This window comes from Rhodnius prolixus, unplaced genomic scaffold (assembly GCF_049639745.1).
Source record: "Rhodnius prolixus isolate KJV_2025 unplaced genomic scaffold, Rpr scaffold_2, whole genome shotgun sequence".
NCBI classification, from domain to species: Eukaryota; Metazoa; Arthropoda; class Insecta; order Hemiptera; family Reduviidae; genus Rhodnius; species Rhodnius prolixus.
This window is the reverse complement of record NW_027411592.1, coordinates 11,931,098-11,953,611: the sequence shown is the minus strand read 5'-3', so window position 1 is coordinate 11,953,611 and position 22,514 is coordinate 11,931,098. Positions and strand designations below refer to the sequence as shown.

The 22,514-nt window shown below is 30.9% G+C and overlaps 1 protein-coding gene and 1 long non-coding RNA gene across 2 annotated transcripts; one reads left to right on the top strand and one right to left on the bottom strand.

The window, feature by feature from the left end:
• The first annotated feature begins 1,093 nt into the window (after positions 1 to 1,093).
• LOC141448937 (uncharacterized) lies at positions 1,094 to 4,367 on the top strand. Its single transcript, XR_012455266.1, has 2 exons — positions 1,094 to 2,073; positions 2,231 to 4,367. It is a non-coding gene; the product is annotated as an uncharacterized lncRNA (long non-coding RNA).
• g (adaptor-related protein complex 3, delta 1 subunit-like garnet) lies at positions 3,209 to 21,638 on the bottom strand. The gene is made up of 25 exons (XM_074117795.1): positions 21,410 to 21,638; positions 21,238 to 21,333; positions 21,031 to 21,159; positions 20,522 to 20,662; positions 19,683 to 19,812; positions 17,609 to 17,748; positions 15,393 to 15,466; positions 12,763 to 12,812; positions 12,115 to 12,164; positions 11,987 to 12,035; positions 11,134 to 11,279; positions 10,907 to 11,055; positions 10,579 to 10,803; positions 10,297 to 10,447; positions 9,803 to 10,020; positions 8,969 to 9,128; positions 8,767 to 8,899; positions 7,410 to 7,713; positions 7,167 to 7,284; positions 6,947 to 7,097; positions 6,025 to 6,200; positions 5,763 to 5,900; positions 4,523 to 4,660; positions 4,239 to 4,418; positions 3,209 to 3,632 (listed from the first exon to the last, which is right to left on the bottom strand). Exons 1-25 carry the CDS (start codon positions 21,503 to 21,505, stop codon positions 3,387 to 3,389), a joined length of 3,588 nt encoding a protein of 1,195 aa, XP_073973896.1. The 5' UTR covers positions 21,506 to 21,638; the 3' UTR covers positions 3,209 to 3,386.
• Between the last annotated feature and the right edge of the window lie 876 nt (positions 21,639 to 22,514).

Here is a 22,514-nt window from a genome sequence, read left to right as displayed (position 1 = left end):
TTGAGATTTTTTAGGTTAAAGATGTCACTGTTTCAAACGAAACCAAAATTTAACTCTAAATATCTCGTTAACTACTAGACAGATTTTAACGAAATTTTATACAATTGTACACAAAAGTTGTCTTTATGTATAGGTGAAATATAAACAAAATCCATCGAGTAGGTTTTGAGATATTTGAAGTTAAACATTTCACTGTTTAAACGAAACCAAAATTTAACTCTAAATATCTCGTTAACTACTTGACAGATTTTAACGAAATTTTATACAATTGTACACAAAAGTTGTCTTTATGTACAGGTGAAATATAAACAAAATCCATCGAGTAGTTTTTGAGATATTTGAAGTTAAAGATTTCACTGTTTCAAACGAAACGAAAATTTAACTCTAAATATCTCGTTAACTACTTGACAGATTTTAACGAAATTTTATACAATTGTACACAAAAGTTGTCTTTATGTATAGGTGAAATATAAACAAAATCCATCGAGTAGGTTTTGAGATATTTGAAGTTAAAGATTTCACTGTTTAAACGAAACCAAAATTTAACTCTAAATATCTCATTAACTAGTCGACAGATTTTTACGAAATTTTTTACAATTGTACACAAAAGTTGTCTTTATGTATAGGTGAAATATAAACAAAATCCATCGAGTAGGTTTTGAGATATTTGAAGTTAAAGATTTCACTGTTTAAACGAAACCAAAATTTAACTCTAAATATCTCATTAACTAGTCGACAGATTTTTACGAAATTTTTTACAATTGTACACAAAAGTTGTCTTTATGTATAGGTGAAATATAAACAAAATCCATCGAGTAGGTTTTGAGATATTTGAAGTTAAAGATTTCACTGTTTAAACGAAACCAAAATTTAACTCTAAATATCTCATTAACTAGTCGACAGATTTTTACGAAATTTTATACAATTGTACACAAAAGTTGTCTCTATGTACAGGTGAAATATAAACAAAATCCATCGAGTAGTTTTTGAGATATTTGAAGTTAAAGATTTCACTGTTTCAAACGAAACAAAAACTTGACTCTAAATATCTCATTAACTAGTCGACAGATTTTTACGAAATTTTTTACAATTGTACACAAAAGTTGTCTTTATGTATAGGTGAAATATAAACAAAATCCATCGAGTAGGTTTTGAGATATTTGAAGTTAAAGATTTCACTGTTTAAACGAAACCAAAATTTAACTCTAAATATCTCATTAACTAGTCGACAGATTTTTACGAAATTTTATACAATTGTACACAAAAGTTGTCTCTATGTACAGGTGAAATATAAACAAAATCCATCGAGTAGTTTTTGAGATATTTGAAGTTAAAGATTTCACTGTTTCAAACGAAACAAAAACTTGACTCTAAATATCTCGTTTACATCTCTTGGCTTCACATCCTACCAGCACATCCCCCTCTCTCTTCGTGCTGACCCAATTGCGCCAACTGACGCGGGGCACACTCTGGGAAAAAACAAGTCTGGGGGGCCACCACTATTGGGGAACCAAACAAACTACTCTACAGATTTTTACAAAAGTTTATAAAATTATAGACAAATGTTGTCTCCTTGTACAGGTGGATTATAAACAAAATCCCTCGAGTAGTTTTTGAGATATTTGAAGTTAAAGATCAGGGTTTTTTTTTTCGAACACGGCTCCTACGATTCCTTTAAACTCACCTCGCATACGAGATCTGTAACTTTTATCTAGAACCATTTTCCAGGGAAATTAGATTAAGGTTACTCCGGCGAAAAGAGGTGTGTAAGACCAGGGCCGGATTTAGATGAAAAGAGGCCCTTGCACTTCCCATTTTTAAGTTTGTTAATTACATGAGAAATAATAAAAAAATCACTACCGTGATATATGTATATCAATATGTTAAATGTTAATATATAATATGTTATGTTTTTAGAATAGTGTAATTTTAATTTTGCTAACAATTTGAATGTAAGCCCCTCTTGATCTTGAGGCCCTAGGCTGAAGCCTAGTTAGCCTATAGGAAAATCCGGCCCTGGAAACAGCTAAAAATTTGGCTCGCAGAAAAAGTGGTACGATTAAGAATAATAAGGTATGATTTTCACAAAAATATTCTACTAAAATTCTTGTACAGTTTGAGGTTAAAAGTTTTTAAGTTACAATAGCAATTAAGAAAAAAGTACAAGTAAAACTAAGGTGAGAATATTATGTTACCAAAGCTCTTTGTTATTATCTCATTTTTTTTTCAGCCAGAACATTGAAAATGTTATCAACAAAAAAAATAAAATAAATAAATAATAAAAATAATAATAAAACTGAAAAAGTTGTCTTGTCAGTCGACATCTTCTATTACAGAGTCAATGATGGCATCAATGAAGGTGGTTGAAGTGCTGACGTGTGTATGTACCTCGACGATGCATAAGGGATAACTATCCAGCACTTAATACACTATCGCTTTTTTTTCCCCTACCTGGCGAAGAAGGTAGGAGCTTGTCAAGTATTATAATATTACTTTTTATGGATATATGTACATATATAATTCGGCGAACAGAACTCAGGAAAAATGGACATTTTGCTCTTTGACTTGATGAAGCTTTCAAGGGCTAGCAGAACTTCTTCTATAACTGTACCTTCAAAAATTACATCGTAATATTTGCTGTCAGCATATTAGGCAACATTAGCTACAAAGGGTTGCAACCATGGTGTGAGTCTAAATTTGAATCATTTTAATAAAAATATTTTCTTGTGTCTGGTCAAGTGGTTAGTATATAGTAGTTAGTAGAAAAACATTAGTAATAAATTTATTGATTATTATTTACTTTTTACAATGGCTGCGGATTATTGCGATTAAAGTCAGTTATATATGTATGTATATATATTATATGATTCTAAAGTTGAATGTATAATAAAAACAAAGTACATCATAATTACAATTTTATTTTACTAAATAAACGAATTATGATTTTGGAAATTCTCGAGTGACAAAATGTTACAGCTGGAAAACAAAAGAAGAAAGTTTAATAAAAAATTTACAGAAAAAAGTAAATGTAAGATTTGTTAGTGTTCTTTCTCATTATTTGTTACATTCTCAGATGAACATTTTATAATAAAGGCATTTGTGTATTATTCAAACTACTTTCAATAATAATCACCTCGATCAGTACGTTTTGATTTTATAAATGAACAAAACATGGAATTATTCTTGATTAGCCTAAAAATCTTCCCCAGGGCTTCTTTAATAAATTCCAAATTAATTTGTGTATTTTACAAATATAAGAAATGGAACTTTTTAAAAAATATAAGATATAATTAATGTACCTTATTAAAATAATATCTTTCACACTTATATTAAAAATAAAAAATTTAAAAAAAAACTAGAGATTTGAATTAATAAAAGCCGAAAAATTATACTTTATGGACGACACTTTCTGATGGAATAATAATGGAACCAATTCTGGAAATCACAGCAGTCATGAGACTATGTTGATCTGATTTAGCATTGACGGTAATAATTCCTCGCTGAGCATCGTTTTTTACCAGTAAACATACTTGGCCACCGCCAATGCTTGCTCTACAATAGAGAGAGGCAGCCGTGTCTCCAACTTGTTCAACTAGAGTTAAACCACCTTCATTGCAAACTTTTTGCATCACCTGAAAAAAAAATTAGATTATTCTTAAAAAGATCAATGTTTGAAATAAAATTTATGTATAATGAAAAAGTTAGGAATGAAATTGTTATGAAATAAAGTGAATAAGTTGAAATTTTTCGATCAGGCAACTTGCAAAGTGATCAAAAATATATAGTCGTTTTTCTTCACTATATTAAAAAAATAAAGTAGGTAATTATCGATTATTATTTAAAGAGTCCGTAAAAATTGAACAATAATCTTAAGAGGACACAACTAATGTCGCAGCGTACAAATGTTTTGAGGAAATATCTGGATTTTTCTCCATTCTTTTGCGAATAAATTAACATTCATGGTTACATTACTAATAAAAAAACGATTTTACTGACGGTTTTACTAATAAGCGCGATACATAGCACTGCTTCAGACATTAAAACAATAATTAAGAAAGTTAGTCATAGATGATCTGTGTGATTCGAGTACTCATGAACTATGTCGCTAACACTGGAGAGTAATGTTGCATCTTGAGACACAATTATTTATTCACAACAGACTCAAAAAAGGCATAATCCTCGTCAGGAAAGCCCCAGACGTTAAAGGACGTTATTAATTTGAAAAACGCAGTCATTACCTTAAGAAAATTATAAGGCTCATCACTTGGTGGTGTGAATTGCAAAGAAGTGCTATAAGTGAGCAGGCCCCCAGAAATCAATTCCTGATATGGTTCAGTTAAATGTCCAGCTAAAAACACATTTACAGGTACACACAGCCATACATCTAATTTGTCTTCTATACTCCCTATATCTTCTACCTAAATTAAATTTTTAAGAATCAATAAAAAATATGAAATAAGTATTTATAATAAATATTAGTCTGATTTGTAACCGATAAATACAGAGATAAAAAGATTACTACCTGTTGGACATATGAAATAGTTGCCCTTAACCTATTATTAGCGGTAATATCTTGAACACGAAGTGTAAGTGCAGTTTCGCCACTACAACCGCCGTTAAGCACAATTCCCAGTTTTCTTGTCACCTCAACGTTTCCCATCTATGAAATAATCAAATAAATTATTTAATGAAATAGTTTGAAGAATGACCTTCGGTGATTAAAGCGTTAATTAATACTTCCTTATGAACAATGTAGAATACTCAAGGTAAAAAAAGCTGCTCTTGTCAAAAACAATCATTTGAAATTAGAGAGGTGCTAATAAGCATCCACTGCCTTAAGTTTGAAATGCCCTTTTAACATCGAGTGAGTTTAAGAAACAGGTTTTATTGAAATTTGGAATTATTAAATTTTCCCTTTATAACTTACTACAAACTTTCATTTTTGACAATTTTTTTTTTTTGCAAAATAAATCATAAGAAACACTGATCCTACTTTCCTCTGAATACCAGTTTCTATTTTAATAAATAATACAGCAGAAAAGACTTTTTGAACGTTTACTAAATTTAAGTTTAATTTGTAACCAATTCTTCTCAAATTAACATGCTCCGAGCGATTTAAGAAAGGGAAGCTCATATTGTTTTACATGTGTAAAAGCATCTCCTGTCTCCTGCTTCCAAGCTAGGGGCAGATTGAAATTAGAGAATGAAGCAGCCAGAATACAGAAGAATAATTTGTATTGATAAGGAAAAAGATGATTATTATTGCAAAAATTATTAGATACCAGGCGCCCACTGTGCGAGGCTAATTTAAAACAAAATATCGTGTCATCTAACTATTTTTCCCAATTCGTATTAGGGTCCTTCTCAGATAGTTGTAATAGCGCCCTACTTTACTGGTGGAACTTACAATTCTTTCGATTTACCGACGAGCTTTAAATTTGACTTAGCTAAAGACAAGAGTTTACTTAAACCCAATCCCTACGGTACCCCATCCCATAAAACCTTCTGTAACCGTGCCGCTCGAACCAACACAACGAAAGTATCTGGGGAAAGAATTTGGCAACTAACGAAGAACGTATTGGAAAGTCCACGATTTTCTACAAAAATCTCGATCGACGAAACTTGTTTTATAAGTTAATATTTTTGCAACAGATTTCTAAGTTAATACAACATTTAGACATAAACAGGATCTTAAGAGATATTTCGATCGATATCAATTAGCCGACTTCATTATACTCCTCTTTTAGATATGACTTACCAACCTCGTTAATTAATTGAACTTCTTTAGTATCGGAAACATTAATCTCCATATTTTTTATTATATCTTTAGTATTATTTGTTATTACAAGATATGTTACTGCTTGGCCTTCCAATCCTCCCAACGGGCGAATATGATAATCCTGAAAATTTGAAAAATAGCAATCATTTTGCTTAATCTAAAACGTATATAAAATAATAAAAAGTAGTATGAAAGTCCTAATTTGAAAAGTTAAGCCAGAAAAATAATAAAACGTCTGTACTAACAATAGTGACTGCTTTGTTACTGGCCAGTCTAGATAAGGCTGTCTGATTGGAAAGCAAGTGTAAGGATTCTTTAGAAGGAGTAGATATACCTATAGCTTCTTCATAACCATCTTTCATTGGCAATAATTCTTTATTAACCCGATCATTTTCAGGCGACTCCTTACTTCTCTTTCTACCTAAAAATTAGCAAAATAATAAATGAAAAATTCATAATGGCCTCACCCTAGGTAAAGCTCATTCAATTGGCGTGTTTAATAAGGTTGTTACAATCAAAATGGCCTACGGAAATTTTAGTTTGCACGAAAAGTTTCAAATACAGAATGCTAAGCACGTAAGCCGACTTGACATAGGCAGTAGCTAATTTGTCATTTTATCTGAATAAGCTGAAGCCGAGGTGATTCACTGCTCTAAAGAACTTTTTCAAACAGAGTACAGATTTAAAAAGATTTTCAATTTCCACTAGAAATGCATTCGGAACTGTTTTTGGAAGTAAAATGAATATTTTCTAACCAATTTCCTTAAATAAAGATTAGGTATAGATTTAATTTTCACTTCTTCCTTTTAATTTAAGAAAATAAGTTTCGCGAAGATGTTAAAAATATGTTTAATTTTCTTTTTCAATGAAGTCAAAATCTGACACAATCAAGTAGTAGTTTAATTTTATAAATCAATAAGAACTAACATTCATTTTCTACCTAACCTAACCCTTAAACTTGGGTTGGTTCAAGTGAAAAAGTTCGAAATTGTCCAGGGTACTTTATTTCCGAGTGGAAAGTAAGCATCCAAGTCAACATTATTGCTAGTAATCGGAGCCTTATAGAAAGTTTCCGACAGCTAACCTATGTTTCACCGGACAGTTTTAATAAAATAATCATTTTTAACATAACAATGCAGATCATTAAAGTCAATTACTAACTAATACCTTTCTTGGAATTTTTTTTGTTGGAAGACTTTTGTTTGTTTTCGTCAGTCTTGCTTAAAGAACAATGTTTGATTTTCTTTTTCTTCTTTACTATATTCTCTGAGGTGTCCATCTTTTCATAATCTTCTAGGAACAAGTTATTACTACTTTCCTGTACAAAATAATTCCCAATTAAAACAAAATTTGAAATTTAGAAATATATGTTATCTAATTAACTAACTTTCTTTTTGGAAGATTTTTCTTTTTTAACTTTCTTCTGCATTTGTTCATCTCGCTGATTACTTGAATGAGTATGAGTTGATACCGGATGGCCTTTTTTGTCTTCAACATGTATTGGTCTGTAAAAAGAAGAACTTATGTCTCACTGATACAATTAGAGAAATGTTTTAACTGCTATTAAAGATCTATTTAATTGTATGGGAATCTTTTAAAAAATGATTCGTCTTCGAAATAAATAACTTACTCGTCAAGATTAATGTCTAATGCTTTGTGCGGATCATCATTATCTCTTCTGTCGACGAACCGTTCGTCGTCTCCTGAATCTTGAGCTCCGTCAGGCATCTCACCACTTCCAGAATAAATAACGACTTCTTTTGCTGCCATATTACCATCTTCTTCCTCTTCTCCTACATTATCACCCTCATCATCGTTTCCACTGAAACTACCACCAATTTTCTTGCTTTTCTTCTTCTTTTTTTTCTTTTTCATATTTTCTTTCGTTGTATTGTCGGTAGTTTTTTTAAAATATTTATCTGATGAAGCTAAACCTTTAAAAATAAATTACATGTTGAGCAAAATTCCATACAGTTTAGTCATAAACCAAGTTTGAATTACACTTTGTGCTAAAAATTGAACTTTTTTGTTGACATTTTAACAATTTATCTAATATTTAAGGCCAATTTCTGCAGTTAATGGCTCCAAGTGCCTTCACACGTAAAGCAACGTAGTACTGTCATTGTAGACAAAAGCAGTCAGATTTAGTGGTATCTGACAATATCTTAAAATTGTTCAGACGGTAGAATATTCATTTTTTTTCACATGTCGATGTAATTCAGACTTTTAACCTTCTTTAAATTATAATTCAGAAAATATCTGATGATATAAGTGTTCAATTTCTTAAATTTGTCCTTATTATGATTAAACCATTTTAAAGAGCCCACACGACGAAATCAGTAGGAACATTTCTATTATTGCATTTATCTACTACACTCTTGAAATATAAAATTCAGGCTTAATACTTGCAAATTCATGTTCAGATTTGTAGTTTCTGAATGAAAAAGGAGGAGGGTTAAGTAGCAACCTGAAGGGCCAATAATTCGTCACCACTTAAGGAACAATCCTCTTACAATCCTACTAAGAAAAATCAAAATAATGCTAATACATACCCAACTAGAACTGATCAATTTTTAAGGAAGGAGGTGTGTCGAACAAAACGATTTGGCACTTGGAATGTAAGAAATAAAAACGAAAAGAGGGATCCTCATTAAAGCAGATTTTGAAGCAGCCCTTGTAGGCAAATCTCCCAGGAAAACGGAGAACGACCGTGTATACCTACTAGTAATATGAACTGATAGATTAGATTCTATAAAGATATTCCAGAAAGCCGACCTATAGGATTTGCTAAGAAACCCAAGCAAAAATTTTAATATCCAAGCAACATTTTGAAACTAAACTAACAAATAATAAAAAATTGACTTCAATCCTTCACACAACCATTCAGAATAACTCATTCTTCACTTTATCGTAACATTCATTAGAATTCACTTAATTGTAACTGTAAAGTAACAACTTAACCTCACTTAAAAATAAAAGAGGCTTACCAGGGATAATAAGTGGTACGGTGAGATCGATCGGAGTCACTGATGGAACATTTCTATTATTATTATTATTCTTATTTACACTCTTTAAATAATTGGGGTTTAATTCTTGTTCCTGACGCCTTGCTTCTCTTATCTGAAAACATTGTTTTCAAAATTATTGACTAATATAATATCAAACGATTCTCTTAAAATATTTACCTACTTTTTGAATTTCTTCTGGAGAAAGTTCCTTATACACTTTCGTCTCATTGCTTTGTGAAACGTTAAATATATCCGATAATTTGTTAGGATTTACTAATTCTTCATCTTCCGATGCAGAAGAAGATGATGGCGGTTCATTTATCCATGTATCTAAGTCTAATCTATTAAAACATTTGAATGTATATTTTATATAAAATTTAAAAAAAATATCATTGTACATTATGAAATATATTCATTAATTTGAGGGCCTTTAATAATAAAGTAATTATGGATTTATTAAGGAATGTGAGGTTACGCTAGATTTGTTTGTTTTAATTCCCTAATTTTGCTTAGGACTTACAATTTTAGACTGCACACCATACCACATTTATTATTTATAAATAACATAATTTTCTTTGAGTGATGAACTCAGATCAGCTTGTAAATCAGAAAAACGATTAGTGGCATATGAGTCATTTGATCAAAAAAGCAACTACTAAAATTAAAAGGTGAAGTAGTAAATTCGTGACTCTCAGAGACCCAAGGATTTATATATCATATTATTTTAACATGTAATCTCCGTAAAAATGAAAAGAGCCAAGAAAGGAAATGATACAAAGAGCACATCAACTCAACTAATTAAACCAGCCAATTAGCTCCAGATGCCTTATGAGTTGTGCACTGTTCGATTTTATTAACTGGTCAGCAAAAGAAATGCGTAATTCTAATCAACTTACTGGTAATATGATTATTAGGGAGTAAAGATAGGATCTAGTCGCACCGAAAGGCCGAAGACTAAATGATTGAAGAAAAAGTGATAATGGTGCAGTTGATATCTTGTTGTTGGTGCACTTACCCTTGAGGCACCTGAACCTTCTTTTGAGCCTTCGGTGCTACCGGATTCATTTCCCCAGCGAAAAGTGCGGCTACAGAATCAATAATCTCCAGTTCTCCTTTTTCCAAACTATGCTTTACTAGTTTCACAAGTTCCAGAGCAGAACACGCCCTCTCTTGTACTTCTAGATCTCCTGAACTCACAAATACTGGAAGCCGATCTATCACAGTGTCGCAGATCTAAAAATAATTCGTTAACTAAAAGTAATTTACAAATCATTAAGTTTTAACTAATTAACCTTAATAAAAAAAAATTGTATTCTATCACACTGTATTTAGATCTTTGTAAATTATAAATCTTCGTATTATGTGCATAGTCAAGGTAAAATTACTTTTTTCAGTTACACGTCAAAATGTGTCAAGAAATCCTTAAATTTAAATCATAATAATCTCTCAGGTTAAACTTGAAAAATTCAGCTTAGACGGTATCAGATGAAGGAATTGTATGATACAAACCTTGATTGATTGTTCAATTTCAGATGTTTCTAGTATCTTAGAGAAAACTTTTAGTATATTGTGTACATAAATGGCTTGTATATGAGAAGGAAGCCCTGTAATTCTTCCATTTAATAACGATTCTAAAGTTGCTTTTGCATTTGGTAATTCACTGAAAACATATTAATGATAATTTTGCAATTTATATATAAAAGGTAATTAAAATTTTTAAAGAAAGATCAAATAAACGTTTTATGTGTTTCAAGTAAGAATAAATGCATCTAAAATGAAAATATTTCGAACCTTGCATATTCCGCACAGACCCACGCACAAGCGTAAAGGACATCGGCCATTTTCGCTGGAGGCTGTGCGAGTAAGTGACTATTTTCTAAGAGAACAGACATTTGTGCAACTGCAAAACGTCTAATTGCAGGTACTCTTACGGCTACATCTACCATCTGGCTAGCCAATTGACGCCCATGTTGAGTACCTTCCATTCTTGTCAGTTCAACAAGTACGCTAACATACCTTATGAAGAATTATGAACAGAAACATTAAAAATATTTAATATGTATGAAGTAATATGAGAGAGAGAGAGAGAGAGAGAGAGAACAAGAATTAAGGAACATACCATTCAAAGTTTGTAATATACTGATAGTTATTTTGAGAACATATATCAATAATTTTGGACAATAGTTCATCTCTGTAAGTTGTACCTTCAGCTTTATCCATGTGTACCATTAACTTTTTTACTATTTCCATTAGAGCTTTTTTAGATACCTATCGAAATTAATTTTTTTTTATTTTTTACTGATATTGAAGTGAAACAACACCATGCCAAGATCTTGTTTTACTGACCATTCCGTAAAGTAGATCTAAAGCTCTCAGACGGATCGATTCATCCTTATCATCCAAGCATTGCATCACAAGATCTTTATGAGACTGCACAGATTTTGGATGAGTCTTCAAAATCTTAGACATTGCCAGAAGACCAAGATATTTCACTAAATCAAGGAATGAATTAAAATTTGATTAGTACTTTAACATTATTGCTTGTATTTATTATATTATAGCTTACAAAACAAAACAAAAAAATCCTTAAAAATTACATATTAAAAAACTCATATAATTTATCATCAGTTAACGACTATCTGCAGAGGCTAAAAGATCGTCCGAGGAGTCTACGTCAGAAACTATATTTCTGACTACTACATTTTAAATTTTATTAATATAATTACATTAATCTAATGATACTTCGAGGACGAGTTTCTTGTTTAAAATATTTTATTCTGCAATCCCTTAAGGGTAAAAAAATTTCAAGGTAAACTAGTATAAATCTTCTTGAACTATTTTTTTTCAATTATTGTACAGAAAGTTTTCAGATTTAAAATATTTGTAATTAAGTTTAAGAACTCACCTCTAATTTTTAAAAACAGGCACATTCTTAAATGGGAGCGGACTATTTAAATGATCATCTTTTAGTTCTAAATTAAGTTTTTTATAAAAAGTAGAATGAGAATTTTAATTTTTTCAGGCACAACTGTTCATAAAAGTTGTGTAAATTACATTTCTAATTTTTTTGATTATTAATTTTTTCCTTATTGTAAGATACCATAAGATTCCTTATTGTAATATATCTTATTGTTGATTAATACAAATCAGTATTGTCTCTATTATTATGAATACTGATGCTTATAAAGGAATTACTTACAATTTTGATCTGTATCTTCTATAAGTATTCTTAATTTTTGCACACAAAGCTGAAAAGTTAAGTAAAGTTAAAGAAAGAAGAAAAAGATGGCTAGCAAAATAAATATTTGGCAGAATTTGAAATCTAACCTGAATCGAGGCACTATGGTTTGGCATTCCTGATGATATTGATATTAAAACTGTAATTACAGAAAAAAAAAATCATTAAATGCGTTGTATTGTTATTGATACAGTGTAGTATTTCAAGCAGATCTGCAAAATAAATTTATGCAGCAAGAGTTCTGCCTTAAACATTAGAAAGTATAGTGTGTGACTGAAACATTGATTGAAGTCAAATTCGCTACAATCTGATGAAGTATGAGAATCCGATCCGGAGAACCCGAGATAATAAAAACATGTGTGCTATGTGGGATAAAAAACGCATTACCTAATGCTTCGGTCTCTCACATTTTAAACTAAGATCGTTTGCACTTTTATTAAATGAGTGCCACCTGGACTCAAGCTTCGAAACTTCGGTTAAATATGTAAATCATGCCTTTTTTTTCCTGGTGCATCGAAGCATGCCCTTATTAAAGCATTTTTTGTTTGGCTAAGAATTCGAGGTCCCTCTTGAAATGATCTGATTTCTCTCAATAAACGCAAATGCTTTGGTCCATAATGCGAGTTATTTTTTTCTAACATTATCTTAAAAATTAAAGTTTTAATAGAAACTTTTACAAACCTGATTTCCTTATTACTGAATTTACTTCTGAAAGGTTTTTGAGAAATCATAATTACCTGCAATGACGGTGTTGATACATTCATATAGGAGTGACATTGCGGAAGTGCTAAAAAAAAAAAGATTTTATTTATTAAATGTATCTTTTAAATCATCACTTAGCCTGAATATTTTTAATTTACTAAATGATTAAAAATACTGTTAATCAATCACGCATTCAAAACATAAGGAATTTATTTTAAGAAATAAAGATGTATGTAATATAGCTAGAAGGAAATGATAGTTTTATTTGCTTGATCTAATAAAAGTGGGTGACTCAATCAACTGACTGCCATCAATAATACCATTCCCGTAACATTAAGACTACTGCATACCAGTATTTTTCTGGTAATAAAAGTTATAAATTTACTTACATACTTTGCACAATATATACTATAGGTAATTATTACCTATGATTATTAAAGCTTGACTACTACATAAAGTAACATCACTTTAATGGAAGAATGAACTTAAACCGACGATTTTTATCTAACAAATAAATAAACAAAATCATTAATAAATGTCTGTGTAAGCATTTTTTAAAAATGTTTTGAAATCTTAAGCGCCATAATTACTTCCATTTTTATAAAGGTTTTGTTTTTAAACTGTAATTAATAGTTTTCTTATACATTAATAGATATTACAGACAATCTAAGTCAAATGGTGTGCTACTTGAAAAAATCTTTTGTACTCGAAAATTAAATTGCCGGTTTTAGCGTCTATGACATCTAATACATTCTAAAAAATATTAATAAAAAATTACCCAAATGATATCAATGAAGCACTTATGATATGTTTGGTACTGGCTGATTTGTGGACCTTATAGCGTTTAATCAATCCTTATTCTAACATTTTAAACTGTAAGTTTTTGTTAAAGACTTTCTGCATAGACTTTAGGCCAAATAAATCCCTGAGGCATAAAGGATAGTCTTATACAGGGTGACCAAAGTTATATGCTCCACCCACTTTTTTTTTTAACAGCGGGAAATTTCGAAAAAATAAAAAACACGTATTTAATCATTTTTAGTCCAGTTTATTTTCAGTGATTGACATTTTTTTAAACCCTTGTATCTCGAGATACAGCATCCAACTTTTGTTTTTCAAATGGAACGTTATATTTTTTGTTGCACATTTTTATAGTATTTGAGCTCCTAAAAAAAAACAAAAAAAAATTTTTGAAATCGGTTAGGTTTTTCAAAAGTTATGGTAATTTAAAATATGAAAAACAAATTTCAGTTTATTGTCAAAATTACGTTATTTTTTTTAAAGAATCTGTTCCAACTGGGCACAATCAACGGCTAGGCAAGCCAAAACTCTGGACTCCCACGCTTTGCTTGTAGCAGCACTTATGGTGGCGAAGTCAAGATCTAGGCAAGCTAGAGTTATTCGAGGTTCAGGTTGTTTTTTAAACAAACGTTTGGTGTGGAGTTTTAGGAAATCAACTAATCGGTTCATATTTCTAAAGAGAGAACTTAACAGGTGAAAGGTATCTAACTTTTTTTAAGAGACATTTTGCCAGTTCTGCTTGAAGATGTTCATCTACAACGTCGGCTAGATATGTATTTTCAACAAGATGGTTGCCCGGCACATAATGCGAGAGTGGTTCGAGGTTACCTGGACAGAAATTTCCATGAAAAGTGCTTAGGGTCTCATTGTCCCATCCAATGGCCACCTCGATCTCGGGACTTAACCCCAATGGACTATTTTTTGTGGGGATACCTAAAAAATAAAGTGTACAGTATCCTTAATCCCTTGGCTTCAATCGATGATCTGAAACGTCGAATAACTCTAGTCTGCCTAGATCTTGACTTCGCTACCATAAGTGCTGCTACAAACAGAGCGTGGGAGTCCAGAGTTTTGGCTTGCCTATCCGTTGATTGTGCCCAGTTTGAACAGATTCTTTAAAAAAAATAACGTAATTTTGACAGTAAACTGAAATTTGTTTTTCATATTTTAAATTACCATAACTTTTGAAAAACCTAACCGATTTCAAATTTTTTTTTTTTGTTTTTTTTAGGAGCTTAAATGCTATAAAAATATGCAACAAAAAATATAACGTTCCATTTGAAAAACAAAAGTTGGATGCTGTATCTCGAGATACAGAGGTTTAAAAAAATGGGTCAATCATTGAAAATAAACTAGACTAAAAATGATTAAATACGTGTTTTTTATTTTTTCGATATTTCCCGCCGTTTAAAAAAAAAGTGGGTGGAGCATATAACTTTGGTCACCCTGTATATTCAATGTTTAAATTCCTAGAATTTTAGACTGAAACACTTACAGAGACGTCAAGACCCCATAAAAAATTGACTAGTCCATTTCTCTTTCTCTTCACTACTTCCGTATACATCAGCAGGTAAAATAACAAAGGTAGGCAATACTGTTTCTACACTCAGTAAGAGCTATTAGTTGTTAAAATACATTGAATAAATAAATAAAAGGGAATTAGCTAATCCTAAATTTCAGTGTGGGCTTAATCAACTACCATTTAGATGATTTGGATGATTAGGGCGGGGGCAGAAGCCCACACTAGTCTTTTTTTTCTGAACCAAGACCAATTTATAAATCAACCTACATAACCACCAAACGAACACCCGCTCTCATTTAATAAATTAGAAGTGAGATTATTTGAGGAATAGCAAATTATTACCTGTGTATAAGATTGGTGAGGGGTTCAATAAGCTTCTTACCAAGCCGTGGCTCTAGAGGGGTCAACGCACCAAACTAGAACAATCAAATATATCCAGGACAAATAAAAAATAAAACATTTCAAGCACAATCCATGTATTACTGAAAAAATAGATCTCGTTAACTTTTTAAAATAAATATATGTTCGGTTAATAATTAAAAAATTTGAAGCTTAACCAATAATTCAGAATTTACTAAGCCAATTTAATTTCAATTTTAAGTTTTGAATTGTATATTTGTTCAAATTTACCATAAATTGCTCTGAATTTCTCTGCACAATCTAGGAACTTAGCCTATGACTCCAGCTCCCGAAAATAGTTTAAAGAATTAAATCAATCCAGTCAATCAATTCAATCGACCCAAGAGAAAATAATCGCACTATTTATGAGTTGGATATTTCCAAAAGAGGCGAAGAATAACATATATGTTTTTAAATTAGGGTACGGGATAATGAGCGATCCCTCTCTTTTTAAAATAAGTCGCAACTGCGGATATGTTATATTTTCTCTCTTCTAATGTAATTTCTAAACGAAACATTTCTTGCCAGCTTCTAACAATATTATGCAAAAAATAGAATTACTGAAAACAATAGACAACTCGGGGTAATACTAGCATAATACAAATTTCACCATTAAGAAGCAAACAAGGTACAATCTTTACTTCAAAACTCAAAGAAAAAGTACTGCCACAACTACATCATTATTAATCTTTCTGTAATTAATTTCAAGATTACTCGTGATTTCATTTTACCTGCAAATCAGTTCAATCAAAGGCTGCGATAGTTTTCTACCTATTCTGGGTTCAATCATAGTCAGTGATGCTAACTGAAACACAATTATACATCTTCCAAAGGGAACCAACCATCTTTTTTAGACAAATTGTCAACTTTGTCAGGAAAAAAGTTGAATAAATACAACCTAATATAAAATTAAATTTTACTTCTAATTTAATTTTTTATTTCCTTCACTTTTACGACTTATTGAATATACACACAAGAAAAAAAATTATACTTTCGTAGTATGAATAGAAGTCAGAATGTAATGAAAGTAAAAAAAATACTCTGAAAGAAAAAAGGTTTCAATTCATATTAAGCAAGCCTTGGATTTTTATTTTTTTTTAAATGAATTCAAATTATGTATAATAATCTACAATTCAAAATAATAGCTAGGCAACTTATGAAGCGATCTTTTAGTTGCGTTTTTGATTGGAAAAGTGGATATGATCAGATTAAGAAATCTGTATGTAAACGAATGCGTACAGACAAAATTACCTAGAATTCAAACCCTAAATTATAAAAGTAGCACATATACAAGATAATTGATAGGTCTGTTTCTTTTAATGGAAAGTTGAAGAATAAGGTCATAATGGAGTGATTAATGTCCTCAAAAAGAAAAAGACATAGATAAATAAAGGTCACATGATGGCGTTTAAATGATGAAATTAAATTTGTGATTTCTGCAATTTAGACAGTATTACTATTCAATTTTCAGTCGGGTTTTCCGCTATGAAGATGTAAAGAAGTATTTTAATTGGCAGAAAAATAAGAAACTAGCAAATCAAGAAAGTATGGAAAATATTTTAGCTTCTTCTTACATTTTGTTAGTTTTTAAGTTATGTTTGGATTTTGTTTTCACAATACTCACATTTCGTCACTTGCGAATGTTAGTTTTTATCTCTTATACCTTGTTTTAAATAAGTCAGTAATGAGGGGGCACATGGATACAACGTATCCACTTTATACCTTGATATCTCTCTATTTTTCAGTGCAATACACAGCTCCCTTTGTATAATAAAAAAAAATTACAATTTTTGTTCTTTTCTTCTTTTTGCAAGTTTTATTTTTCTGTAATATCGTTTGAACAATACTGTTTTCGGACGAACATACAAACTAATAAAATCAATTAAGCTTCAATTTGAAGTTATCCTTTTTGATAAAAACTACTTGACAAACAAACAAACAAAAAAATGTTAGGGAGTCATTTTCAGTTATTTTGGTAACACGCATTTAGGTTATAAGAGCAATCTTTTTCTTCATAGCATATCTCGAATAACGTTCTTAATCTGAGATTTTTATTTCATGGATGAATTAGAAATCTGCACTAAACAATTTGAAATTAAAATGAAACTAATTTCAGCGCAAACTCAAATAAGTTAATGGTTTTAATAGTTAATACTTACTAGTTTAATTATTTTGATTAGCATCCAGTTATTTGTGGAAGTTGTCATAAGCTTGAAAAATATAGGGGCCAGACTGAGGTAGTTTTTCGGATTTTTACGAGCAAGCTCACAAACAACATTGACTGCTGCTGACTGAACGCCTGAGAATAGTAGAATCTAGTCATTTAAAAATTATATTTAATTAAATAAAGTCATTAATATATGAACTTGTTGAAAATCTTTAGAGCCATTTTCAAAATATTCTAACAATTCATTGCGTATAGTTGCAATGACTATTAATTTTTCGATTTTTTTTTGTTATAAACCAACAGCACTTTAAGAACCGAAAGATTTTCTTTCGACAAGCACTGATTTTTCCCTGAGCGACCCAAAAAATACATTTAGAGAGAAAATTCGAATATGTACAAAATCCTAAATACTGCCACTTCCAAGCAACATAAACACAAATTGTGTTTATTTGTTTTAAGCAGAAAGAATACAAAAACCATTTACATAAGTCGAGCCACTTGTGTCTAATATGCACGATTAAATATCTGAACATAAAGTACGAAGTTTTAAAAGAACAGTGGTGTAGAAAAATAAATAGGTAGATAGGCGACAGACAATGAAAGAGTTTGTACGTTTTAAGTGAATATTTTCAGAATAAAACCTACGACTTTGGAATTGTTTTGTATCAATTTGTTTTATATAAACATTACGTTCTGAAGGAAATTAGTGAACTTATCAAGAAAGCTGAGTAGCTTTTCCTACAGCTTCCTAATAGTTAGGTGTCTCGTACCTTCAATTGACAGTAATGCTTGCATTTTTCATACTACAAATCGTGCTAATAGCTGCAATAAGCAAATGGTGAAAAGCCCTTCTCTGTGCTGCAGTGTTCAGATATTCAAGGATTTAAAAAGATAAACACTAAACAAGGAAAGTGGTGGTGTTCGACCGTAAGAGAATGATTTACCAGTATTCAGTTTTACCTCACACCACTACCTCAGTGACACTTTGCAAAAAAATGACTACGGCATCGGCGACAGGTACGTCATGCCCACTCGTAACCTAAAATATTTGTCGAAATTCTTCTTATAATTTAGTGCCACATCCACTTTATAATTAACATGCTTCAATTCGTTATCTCTATTACATATAACCTTATTTCACGTAAGTAAGGATGTCTGATAGCCGAACCGTTAAAGGCGAAGTCCGCAAAACTTAGATTTATTAGGTTACTGGATTGGATTCCCAATCTTATTTGCCTTAATGGTTACTAAAGAAATTTACAGTAAATACATTAGTTAGTCGCCTCCTTCTAGTACGCCACCTAATTTTGTAGTTGGACGTAAAGCCCATCTGAAAAAATAGGAATTATTTTATTTTACTTTTTGCTTTATAACCCCATGCCATGATCATGTCTTTTTAAGATTTTTTTTTTTTTTCTATCTCCCTCACTCCGGGTATAACTGTAGAAATTCGATGAGTACTCCGCATTGCTCAAGTAATAAGAGGGAATTGTCAAAGAATGATCCGTATCATGTGCTATAGAGGTGGTGGAACCGCTGTAAAAGGGCCTTCAATGAAAAAGACGACTGTTTGAAGGAAACAAAAAAATAAAAATGAAATAGAGAAAAACACTTTTCTTGATCAGCTCTAGTAGTAGAAATTAATACATAACTCGTATATTTCTTTCATTAAAAATTATTCCTTTTCCTTTAATAAAACACTTACAATTAAATTTTTTCGACTGTTAATGTCTATGCATTTAATTCACCGCCATTTAATAGGAGGTTGTAAATACAAATTTACCGGAATAACAGGCTTTGAATATTTAATCATTTCCTGAGACGAGGGAGAATAAATAAATCTTTATTTTTACGCCACTTAAAATGTTCTCTGGTTAAAATTAACCACAATACCAGATAAAGAATGCAATTAATTATCCATTTACCCTAAAAGTTATGCGTAAAAAAAACTTTTATTCTGAGAAATGACACTTTAACGTACATGAAATATCACATACAAAAAACAAAAAAGAATTAAACCAATAACATGGTACAATTACTAGGATTATATTCAAAAATAATAATACCAGAATCAGGATCTTCTAACTTCTCCTTGAGCCGTGGAAAAGCTGGCCTTAAAGCTTCTGGATATTTCAGGAACACTTTGTACATCATCAGTACAGCTTTCTTTCTGAGATAAGGTTTCGTTGATGTTAGCTGAAACATTTAGTCGACTAATAGCACATATTGAAATTCGGAAAATTTGATTCAGTAATACACTTTAAACAGAAAATTTGATCTGGGAAACATTAGTTTGGGGTATAAGCACTGTGAAGAGCATTGGTAGAAAACAGTGACGACGGCTGATTGAGTACTAATTTTGATGAAAACCAAGTGGTTTGAAATCACTTTACTGTCACTGTCACTCATAACTTTCTGCAGAGAGCAATTTCAATTATTTGCTTAAAAAAAATAATCAAACAAAAAAGCAATGCACATTAATTTCCAGTTAAAAGATCTTAAATGGATAGTTCAAGACTGCCGGATGTGAAAAATAAACACCACCCATACAATATCTGTGATGTTACAAGTTTGCGACTACCTGACTGGCCTTTGGATATTCTCTTCGAGCCACTGATACTGTCTAGTAATGGACAGTACTATCTGAAAAGAGAATACCCTGTATAGAGACTGGTAGTGCAGAAGAGGTTCTTGGCGCCAATGAGCTTAAAACTTTAGATGTTGAGAAGCTTTAAATTTAAAAATAAAAAACGTGGTATTTTACATAGAGTGAAAGATAATAATAATAATAATAATAATAATGAGTACTTTTCATGCTTCCCAGGAAACATATTTCTATTTATGTGGGAGCATTAAACAGAATAGACTAAATAAAAATGGTTTATGATCACGCATATTAACTTACAAGTGTCATGATGTCGTTGGAAAGATCTCTTGCTAGATCTGTGCTAATAAAACAAGATAGAGCCGACAGAGCCAATCCAGCATCATATTGATTCTGACTATTAAGGTCTTTCCTTACCATATTTGTGGTCAACATTAACAACTGAAATAAACAAAAATAAAAGTAGAATTTTTTCAAATCTTAATTTTTCTTAAAACCTTCAACGACTTAGACTTTTAATTAGCCCAGGAAAAAAAATTAAAAAATAGTTTGATTCTGTGTTCAAATTTCTCCATTGATAGTTTGTATTTTAAAAGAACTATAATCAAACTCTTTCTTCAGCTACCCTTACAATTTTCATAAAAGAACAAGTTTAGATACACAGCAATGAAAGGGATATTTCAATTAAAACTGTATTATCTCTTGGAGTAAACATTATTTCATAAAACTTACAAAATTCTTACTTAACTTTTCAGTTTGAAGAGAAAAAGCTCACTTATTCGTAAGTTGAAAAACATTAGTCGAATTACCTCAGTATCTGCATGAAAACTCTGACTGGAAGCAAGATAACCGATTCTTTTGTAGGTGAATTTAGACGAACTCATAACTTCAATTACATTGAATCCAGCCCAGCTCATATCATACCCTAGCATTTGCAACTATAAAAAAGAATAAAAAAACCAATTCCAACAAATGATAACTGTAGCTTAAAAGGAAAGAATAAAAAAAAATCCTACATAAGTCAGTTTTGCGACAGCAGTAGCTTTCACAGCAAGATTTTCTTGTCTTAATTCTTGTTTGATTTCTTCAATGCACTGAGCAATGTACTTAGACTGAAAAATAATGTAAACAATATATAAGCCTTGAAATAAACCGACTACTTTTCAATAGGAAAAGGAAATAACTCACTTCATTATCTTTATTGTTTCTGATTCCTCGAACTAAATCAGTCAAGTTCTTATCGAACATTCTTTCTAAATTACCTTTCACTTTTTTTAACGCCATTTCAAAAATTAAACTTGAACAAGAGATGAATAGTTTTTAACTTTCTAAAAAATTGTAATATGAAACCTTATCACTGCACACATACTGCCATTTTTTAATGGTAACCTCTCCGATACCTCACCAATTAAATAAACACGTCAACACAACCTGATTGTGCCATCTGATTTTAACTCGAATCTTGACGATAAAATGAGTCGATACAGTATCCCGATATGATTAGCTTTTAACTTTCTCATACTAGTAAGGAATGTGTTGCAATCATGTCAAATTTTTAATTCCGAGTTTTTATCAAAACGCCCGTTGTGAGGTCCCCTGAATAAATGTCTTAAAAAACATAAATCACAGGAAGCTGAAACTATATATTTAGATTGGACCCCACCAAGAGACTTGAGTCAAGTAGCATTCTAAATCTCATAATTGCAAATTCCATTTTACCTAATGAATTTTTCACTTCTTTTTTTTGAAGATTTGCTCCGAAAAACGAACCCTTTATGGTCTACAACTTTTCATTAAAACTTTCAAATTACTAAACTACAAAATACATTAGGAAATTTGCCTCATTTCCTTCAAAATCTGAATTTTTTCAATTTGTTTAAACGTCCTTATTAGAGACAGGGCCACAACTTCTCAGTCTTTTGAGAAGTATCTCTGACCACCTCTTCTTCCCTAGGTGGCCTCAACCAACTTTCCCCGGAATTATGTTTTAAGTAATCTTTTTGACTACCAAGTGTGTATAATCCTTAAAGCATTTTTTTGTCTACATATTCTTAAAAATTATTCATTAAAGAGGTATATCCCGTTGATGGATTTTTATCACTGCGTTGGTGTCTCAAGTCCGGTCAGAAGCAGGTATACAAACAAAATAAAAAGTTTCAAGATTTCTTCAATTTTTAGTTTTTAAGCTGGTATTTTTATTCATAAGCACCAGTCTAAAAACACTTACTACGGGGTCTAAAAAATGTCTAGAGTAAAGGTTCCAAGAATTTAATAACAATATCCAGAGATGACA

Excerpts from the sequence above, each read along its gene's own strand:
- g (XM_074117795.1), bottom strand. The coding sequence starts at position 21,505 with ATGGCGTTAAAAAAAGTGAAAGGTAATTTAGAAAGAATGTTCGATAAG. Across the intron at positions 17,749-19,682 it reads GTTAGAAGATCCTGATTCTG|GCGTTCAGTCAGCAGCAGTC; the intron begins GTATTATTATTT and ends TACTATTCTCAG. Across the intron at positions 11,280-11,986 it reads AGAAGATACAGATCAAAATT|TGAAATATCTTGGTCTTCTG; the intron begins GTAAGTAATTCC and ends TCCTTGATTTAG.